This window comes from Budorcas taxicolor, chromosome 21 (genome assembly GCF_023091745.1).
Source record: "Budorcas taxicolor isolate Tak-1 chromosome 21, Takin1.1, whole genome shotgun sequence".
Lineage (NCBI taxonomy): Eukaryota > Metazoa > Chordata > Mammalia > Artiodactyla > Bovidae > Budorcas > Budorcas taxicolor.
In genome coordinates this window covers 60,638,541-60,647,593 of record NC_068930.1, presented here as the reverse complement: position 1 = coordinate 60,647,593, position 9,053 = coordinate 60,638,541, and the positions used below count along the sequence as shown (strand labels likewise).

The 9,053-nt window shown below is 42.1% G+C and overlaps 1 protein-coding gene across 1 annotated transcript in view; it reads left to right on the top strand.

Annotated features, from left to right (window-relative positions):
• The first annotated feature begins 378 nt into the window (after positions 1-378).
• ATXN3 (ataxin 3) overlaps positions 379-9,053 on the top strand; it is a 34,290-nt gene continuing 25,615 nt past the window's right edge. Inside the window, exons 1-5 of the mRNA XM_052659842.1 lie at positions 379-402; positions 6,179-6,343; positions 6,572-6,616; positions 8,131-8,216; positions 8,638-8,704. Of these exons, the coding sequence (XP_052515802.1) occupies positions 379-402; positions 6,179-6,343; positions 6,572-6,616; positions 8,131-8,216; positions 8,638-8,704 (387 nt within the window). The remainder of the gene's footprint in view (positions 403-6,178; positions 6,344-6,571; positions 6,617-8,130; positions 8,217-8,637; positions 8,705-9,053) is intronic.

Below are 9,053 nucleotides of genomic sequence, written 5' to 3'. Positions count from 1 at the left end.
TAGAAAACAAAAAGAACATAGAACCTCAGTGATCCTTATTCAAAACATATCCCTAGAAGCTTAAGAATCCATCAAAATGAGTGGGAAGGGGAGATGATCCTCCATACGGCAGGAGGCGCTGCAGCACTCCTCAGCTTGAGGGGGCTAACCCAGGGATGCTAGGATGCGCTACGAAGGTCACGTGCCCCTCATTTACCGCCCCAGCGTTCACGCCTCGTCTCTCCACGTGACTCGCATTCTCGGGGATTATTGGTCTACGTGAGGCACGTGGGCAGGGCAGACCGCGGGGGGGGCGGGGCGGGGCGGAGGGGTGGGGCCGGGGGCGGAGCTGGAGGGGGGTGGTTCGGCGCCGGGGCCGTTGGCTCCAGACAAATAAACATGGAGTCCATCTTCCACGAAAAAGTGAGTGTCCACGTTCGGTGGGGAGCTGTCCACGGCGCGGTGGCGGGCGTGGGGCGCGGAAACGCCGCCTCCCGGGGAGCTGGGTGGGGCCCGAGAGGCCCCCATCCAGATCTCGCCGGGCGGGAGGAGCTTCCCGGCGAGGGGAGCTTCGCCCCTGTCCCCATTGCACCCCAAGGCCCGTGCCGGAGGATCCGGAGGAGACCCCGTCCGGGGATGTTTAGGAAGCCGGGACGGGATAAGGGCCGGGCCGGGGGCGCCTCCGGGCACGAGAGAGGAGATGGCTTCTGCGCTTCCCCTCCACTTTCCGTGAAATTTCTTCTCCTGTCCCCCTCTCTCCGTCTCCCCACATCCTAGCTAGTCACCTCTCGGACATCTCCCTCTATCCTTCCCAATTCCACCCCACTCTGCCAGTTCTAGTCCTTGGAAGAATTAACTTTTCCTTCTCTGGGCTTCTCCGTTCTATATTGGAATCTCCCATACACTTAGATCCTTGTCCTGCACTGGGTCCGTAAGCCTCTCGAGGCAGGGACCTTGGCTCGTCCCATGGAGGGCGTGACACTTCAGCGAAGTGAAGTAGGGAACCCGGTGCGCCTCTGCACTGGGAAGTCGTCACAAGAGTTTCTGTTACGAGGTGTTTGGGTTTCGTTTCTTTCGGTAGTGGCATCTTTCCGGATCAGGAGGCCAGCTTTCTTGTTAGGTATTAAGGATGGGCAGGAATAATGTTGTTGTCTGCCTAGCCCATTGTGCTTTGATTCTTCCATGACTATGCACTTGAAGATTAATGTTTGTGGCATGTGGATAAACTCGTCTTTTTTCGCATACAATTACCATTTCATTTGAGTGTGAATGAAACCTTCCTCAGGTCGGCTTAAACACATATCTTATTTCATAATAGTTTCATGTTTGGAATGAGTTGCTGCTGAGGCTGTTATTTAGTAGGAGCAAAGGGGTTGTGTTTTGTTAAATACTTATATATCCATTTTAAAATGCACACACACAGCAATCAAAGCAATCAGAGACAAAGGAAGTGCAGTATAAATTCAAACAAATTGTTATGGAATGCTTTTCTTTATAGAAAACATTTCAGATTTTTTTTTTTTTTGGTGGATGAGGAAGGACTCAGTGTTTGATTATCACTAATCTTTTCAGTTGGCTGACATATATGAATCCTGGACAAGAGAAATTAAGTTGCTTGGCTAAGGAGATTGGATGAAAAGAACATTGAGTGGACATATTTTTATGACTAATTTCAGAAGATTTGGTGTAGGACCAGATGTTTCACATTGAAAACTTTAAATTTTTCCACATCACTTTTTGAGGACCATGCAATGTTTTGTTCTGTTGTTTTTTTTTTTAAAAAACAATATTCATTGGTACCTAGTTTAGATAGATTGCAGTGAGGGTAACCACTTAATCATGGGATCAGAAGAAGTTGGACACTAGCCTAATGAAAATCCACTTAACTTAGAGCAGTCACTCTGAATTATCAGCCTGAATATAGATTTAAAGACTTTTCAAGAACACATTTACCCTCATCACCTTACATGTACTTAGCAAATGAAGACCCAAGTTCTACAGGGATGTTTCAGAGGTAAGGAAAGCACCTATAACCACGGACCTGTTGCCCATCTTCTACAGAGGCCATTTTGGGGATGTTTCAATCAATATGACATTTTCCAGAGCACTCCCTTCCCCTGCTCCTCATGTATTTAACTCCAGGTCCTGGATTTGGAGAGCCAGAGAACCAACTGTGGCCGATAGGAATCTGTGCATGTAGGGATGTCTGCCTGCAGAGAATTTTGCAGCCACTTCCTCTTGGAGTTCTGATTTCCCCATTTTCAGAGTTGTCACTTTAATAAGTGGCCCTTTAATAAGTTGAAGTGCCCTTTAATAAATTGAAATGTAAACTCGAGTTGTTTATTGATATAGCCCCAGTATCTGGCACATAGTAGATGTTCAATAAATATCTGAATGAATCAAGAGTGTTCCTTGAGCATCTAAGATGATATGGTGCTGTTTATATAAACAGGTTTTCTGTAAATATTTTAGACTTTGCGAGTCATTTATATTCTCACATATTGATGTGTGTGTGTGTGTGTATCTGTATGCTTTCCCAAGCATCTAAAAATGTGAAAATCATTCTTAGCTACTGGGGCAGAGTGAATATGGCCCATGGGCTAGAGTTTGCCAGTCCCTAACTTAAACCCTTAATGCTACATGGCCACCTAGTACTGGTTTTTTGTTGTTGTTGTTTCAATTTTTTTTTTTTTTTTTTTTTTTTGGTTCTGGTACCTGCTTTCTGTCATTATCACTTCTATTGCTGACTGCTCTTGGTGAGGTTATTATTTTGCCATCTGAATTGATACTTTTATGCATTTACAACTGAGAATGATAACCAAACTTGTTGGGATTATATTTAAGATTAGTGAAAATACTGGAAAGATGCTGAGTGTTGACCTTATGACATTCATGATGTTTTTGTTGTGTGTGTGTGTGAGAGACTGCTCTTTCCCATCCATCTTCAGGCTATTTGAGGTTTAAGATTCACCAAGTTCCAAATAAGTGGCTTAAGGAAGTGTTAATAGTACAAACTCTGCCTGGGTTTGAATCCTACCTCTGCTGTTTGCAGTATCTGGTCACTATTAGGTAGCTCTTGAAGTGAAATAGCCTACCTTAATAGAGACTTTTTGTTGTTATTTGAATTTTTTATTAAGGATAACTCATGTAGGGGCACCCAGATCATAAGAATACAGCTCAGTGAATTCTCATGAAATGGACACGTTGTGTAAATAATACTTACATCAAGTAATAGACCATTTACCTGCATCCTGTAAGCCCCCTGTGTCCTCTTCCAGGATACCATGTCTCCCTCCACCCCTGCAAGGATAACCTCTATCCTGATTTCTAACATCATCAATTAATCAGTTTTGTCTGTTTTGAGATTTTGTAAATGGAATCATATAGAGTATACTCTTTTGAGTCTGTCTTGTGTGTGCTGTGATTCATGGGGTTGCAAAGAGTCCAACAGGAGACTGAACTGAACTGTGTTTAACACTGATTGAGTTACGCATTTTGTTGCAGGTAGTTGTAGTTAACTCACTAGTATATAGTCAATTTTCTGTTGCATAGTATGTTGTTATATAGTATTTCTTTGTGAATGTAACACAATTTAGCCATACTTCTGGGAGGAGCCTTTGAGTAGTTTCCAGTTTGGTGGCCAATATAATAGGGCTTCCTTGATGGCTCATATGGTAAAAAATCTGCCTGCAATGCAGGTAGACCCAGGTTCAATCCGTGGGTCAGGAAGATCCCCTGGAGTAGGAAATGGCAACCCACTCCAGTATTCTTGCCTGGGAGAATTCCACAGACTGAGGAGCCTGGGAGGCTACAATCCATGGGGTTACAAAGAATCAGGTGGCAACTGAGCAACTCATTGTTACATAGTATGTTATATAGTGTTTCTTTGTGAATATCACACATTTTAGCCACTGGACTGTGAGGAGCATTTGGGTAGTTTCCAGTTTGGGGGCCAGTACAAATAATGCATCTATGAACATTGTTATACGTGTCTTTTGATGTACATCTGTATGCATTTCTGTTGCTTATGCTATGTACCTAATGGTGGAATTACTAGATTATAGGGTTGGTATATGTTAACTCCAGTACTCTTGCCTGGCAAATCCCATGGATGGAGGAGCCTGGTGGGCTGCAGTCCATGGGGTCGCTAAGAGTCGGACACGACTGAGTGACTTCACTTTGACTTTTCAGTTTCATGCACTGAAGAAGGAAATGGCAACCCACTCCAGTGTTCTTGCCTGGAGAATCCCGGGGACGGTGGAGCCTGGTGGGCTGCCGTCTATGGGGTCGCACAGAGTCGGACACGACTGAAGTGACTTAGCAGCAGCAGCAGCAGCAGCAGCAGCAAGCTACAGTAGATACTCCAGATAGTTTTCCAAAGTGGTTATACTAATTTACTTTCGTCAGTAGTGTGAAACAGTTTTGATGTCTTTAATCCTCTCCAACATTTTAGTCATTCTGGAGTGTGTAGTAATAACATACTGTTAACATTAATATGCATTCCTCTCATAGTTAAATGAAGGTGAGCCCCCTTTTGTGTTTTTTTAATCCATTGGCTATCCTCTTGTGAGTACTTGCTTGTCTTGCCCATTTTTGATTAGAGTATAAGTAAGACATCTGTTCAGTTCAGTCACTCAGTCGTGTCTGACTCTTTGCGACCCCATGGACTGCAGCACGCCAGACCTCCCTGTCCATCACCAACTCCTGGAGTGTAGTTATACTCATGTCCATGAGTCGGTGATGCCATCCAGCCATCTCATCCTCTGTCATCCCCTTCTCCTCCCACCTTCAATCTTTCCTAGCATCAGGGTCTTTCCCTCCAACTCACATATTATTCGGTGGGAGGTGCCTTCTGGTAGTAGAAATACAGCTGAAGGGAAAAGGTGCAGACAAGTACTCTTCTCGCCATTGTAGCCATGATTTGAGGGGTAGGTAGTCCCTTCGTTAAGTTCAAGCTGTGTATTCAGCACCAAAATAAGAAGATAAACTTGTCTCAGCCCCCAAGCTCACACCCAGATTGTCTCGATGCTGCATTCCTGAATTTTGTTCCCAGAAAATGAAATCAGGAAAAAGATGTGTCTTGCATGGTGTTGGTCTTTGGGGATCTGTTGTGAGACATAGCTCAGAGCAAATTGCAGGATGTCAGACAGGCTGGGTTAAAGAATAGACTTTTCTAGGGAAATGGATAACTTAGAGCATCAGGGTTATTAGCAGGAGAAGGTATTCTCCCAACTGTCATCATCCCTTGGAGTCAGCCCGGTGCTGGGTGCACAGGGAGGGACCTCATCCACCCATGAGTCTCCCTTCTTATAGGGAAACAGGAGAGCAGCATTGTTGAGGGGAGACGGGTGATACTCAGGCTACTTAGTTGAAGGTAGCCTGGGTTTAGGTTTGGGTGCCAGCAGGGTGAGAAAGCCAGTTGCCCAGTGCCTGAAGACCCTGGGGCTTGTAGAAAGTTGTATTCTTCCCACCCCCATAACAGGAAGCCAGTGATGCCTTGGAGACCCAAGCTGGGATGCGGTCTCCTTGCTGCCTTGTCTAGAAGTGAGCTCCAAGCATGATTTTCTGGACAGTATTGCTCATTACACCACAGCGTGTGCCTTATCTTTCTTTAAGAGAACCTCATTTTTGTAGCTACAGGTCTCCATAAACATGGAACAGAATTTGTCTTACTGTGTCAGTTCTTGAAATTCATCTGTTCATGGATTTGAAATTCCATGAACGAACATTTAAATGTACTCATTAAATGGAGTACATAAACATCCCATGAACAACCATTTAAATCTTGTTGAAAGAACACATGTTCTAGGGAGTAAATGTTCTTTTCAGCATTAGTAATTTACCGTGGAATCTCCAAAAGTGAAGTTATTTTAGCTACTGAAAATGAGGGAGGCTAAATGTTTATTGTAGAGTAATTTTTAGTAAAATATGAGATTTTATATAGATGATTTTTGTTTAATATAAATCATTAAGTTTTGACCATATAACTGATCATATAATTATAGTTTCATTAGTGGTAGAATTGTGGAATAAATGTTAGCAAATGAAAATGCCCATACCTGGGTTATTCATGCTTTCTAAAGCTAAAAATGTTTGGTTTGGCTGTGTTAAGAAGTTAATGATTACATATCTTTGGAGAAGATACTGTACAAGTCTGTTTTACAAATCACATTTGAATTTTTTCTTTTGGAAATATTAGCAAGAAGGCTCACTTTGTGCTCAACACTGCTTGAATAACCTACTACAAGGGGAATACTTCAGCCCTGTGGAATTGTCTTCAATTGCACATCAGCTAGATGAGGAAGAGAGGATGAGAATGGCGGAAGGAGGAGTTACTAGTGAAGACTATCGCACATTTTTGCAGGTACCAATTTTAAACTCACTAAATCACGCTTCTTAAACAATGTGGGTACTGTTTAGAAAGGGATGAGCTGCTCTTCCAATGGGGATCTGACTTGTTAATTATAACCCAGCTCTCGGCTTTGTAGACGGGAATGCATAAGATGTTATTTTAAATGCACACACTAATGACACTTTGCCCTTCTCTCCCCACCCTCAATCTCTGCCCCAACCACCTCTCCAAATTCAACAGCAGCCTTCTGGAAATATGGATGACAGTGGCTTTTTCTCTATTCAAGTAAGTAGTCACAAGGATGTGCTAAGTGTTGTTTATATCCCAGGCAGTAAACTCAGGATATGCTTTTCACAGCCTTTCAAAGTCACCTATTGATGTGACCTTCAGAAGTTCCTCCAGTAGGTTGAGTATAAGAGTATAAGATTATCCTTTAGAATACTAGTTTTCTATATAGCTACACATGAAAATTAGGACAGTAGATTCTTCATTTTAGAGAAGGCCTTTTTCAAAGGAGGTTGTTAATTTGAATCTGTGTGCTAATAAGTGTAATTCCAGTAAGTCACAGTATTTCAAAGGCTTCCCTCATGGATCAGCAGTAGAGAATCCGCCTGCCAATGAAGGAGACGCAGTTTTGCTCCCTGGGTCAGGAAGATCTCCTGGAGAAGGAAATGACAGCCCACTCCAGTATTCTTGCCTGGGAAATCCCATGGACAGAGGGGAACCCTTTGCTAACCTTGCATTTAAATCAGCCTACCAGGATTGGATTCCTTCATTATGGTCTGCAGCTTTCATCTTTTCCCTTTTTGTGAACTTATCGCTCCCCTTGAATTCTGTGGGTGAATATATATATGATACTCGTGAGACTGATTCTTTCATCTGTGGCTCTTTGGTTCCATTCCTAACACCTGTGAGGTGGATCCAGAGTTCTTCAGAAGCTCTCTTGGGGGACCTGCAGATATCTCTGTATGTGTTCCCCTGTTCAGTCCTCCTGGACTCCTCGGTCACCAGCATTTGCAGCCAGGGCTTCACTGTGGGTGGTTACAGGTAACAGCTGCTGCCGGGCCCGGAGCAGGGGCCTGAATGGGCTCAGCGCGTGCCATTTCCTGTTTGTGCAGTGCTACTCTGGGCACCAGTCCACACTTGCCCAGTGCAGATTATTCACTGTTTGTCCATACTCATGCCTGGCTCACGTGCTGCTTTGTTGGGTACCTTGGAGGGTAGGTGGTAAATTTTCAAAATTTTTCCTTTTGTTTTTTTCTTGGTTTGAAATAATCAGGTTTATCTTTTGATTTCCTACAAATCACAAACCCACGATAAAAGAAGTTTAGAATTGATGAAAACTTCAGTTTAAATCCTCAGAAATAATTCATTTTGATAGACATAAAATTATCATTATTCTGTATAGTAAGTTGACTGTCAGTTTTCTAAAGCAGAACTCATAGCAGCCAAATGAATGCAATGGACTTGTGTTAAGAGTAGCACTTCCTGGATAGAATATACATCTAGATTTTGGAGGCAGTTCTATCTAGGAATTGTATGGTTCTCATACAATTCCAGAAACTTAGTGTAAAAGGTACTCTTTTAAATGTTACGTCTATATTGTTAGTTATGGATATTTGGTGCATATAGTGATATATCCATGTGCACACACACACACACATACACACACGCACATGCACTCTAAAACCCATAGCCTACTGGGGAAATTTATCTATGAACTAAAATTGTTTCTACAACTAATGTGGTTTAACACTACTTATTTGGAATTTTAAAAAAAAAAATTTTTTTTTTAACAGGTTATAAGCAATGCCTTGAAAGTTTGGGGTTTAGAACTAATCCTGTTTAACAGTCCAGAGTACCAGAGGCTCAGGATTGATCCCATGTAAGATTATTTTGCTTTTCCTATATTTGATTTTTAAATTTATACTTTCTTAAAGGGGAAAAATAAGCCTGGCCTGCTTTTGTTGTGATATTCCCCATTTTATCCCCTCAGGTTTTCCTGGTTTGCCTTTTGGGGCTGTCTGTGAACATCTGTCCCCCGAGCCTCCCTGACCCCTCCATGTGTGGCAGTGCAGAGCTGATCCTTGAATGGGGTGTGGTGCTGTTGTTTCTGTATGGCATCACCGATCTCCACAGAGATTTATGCTGTTTTGTAATTTTTTAAAAATCAGTGATTCTTAAAACTGTAAATATAATCCTAAGTCATCATAGGTTTTGTATAGCATTTTCTAATTGACAAACTAAATGAATATGATTCTAATATTTCAACTTAATATTGCATATGTGCTTTTTCCTGTTTCTAGAAATGAAAGATCATTTATATGCAACTATAAAGAACACTGGTTTACAGTTAGAAAATTAGGAAAACAGGTAACGCTTCTCCTCCTTGCCTGTCTTTTTTCTCATTCTGTACCTCATTTGCAACTAATGTAAGGAATTGGTGCCTTAAAGATGAAGAAACACACCAGTAATGTGTACCTGTGGCCTGGTTACAATCTAAATAGATAGGACATAAGTAAAATTCTCTATTTAAGACAAGACAGCCATATTTAAACATAAGTAAGTTTTAATGTGACCAAGATGTTCTGTCAGCTAACTTCTATTTTTCATAGGTTTGTGTTAAGCATAGCAGTGTCACAAAGCCTGAAATAGTGTCCGGTATGAATAAAAATTTTCAGCCATGTTTGCTTTAGCTTAACAAGGTTATTCACATTCCAAA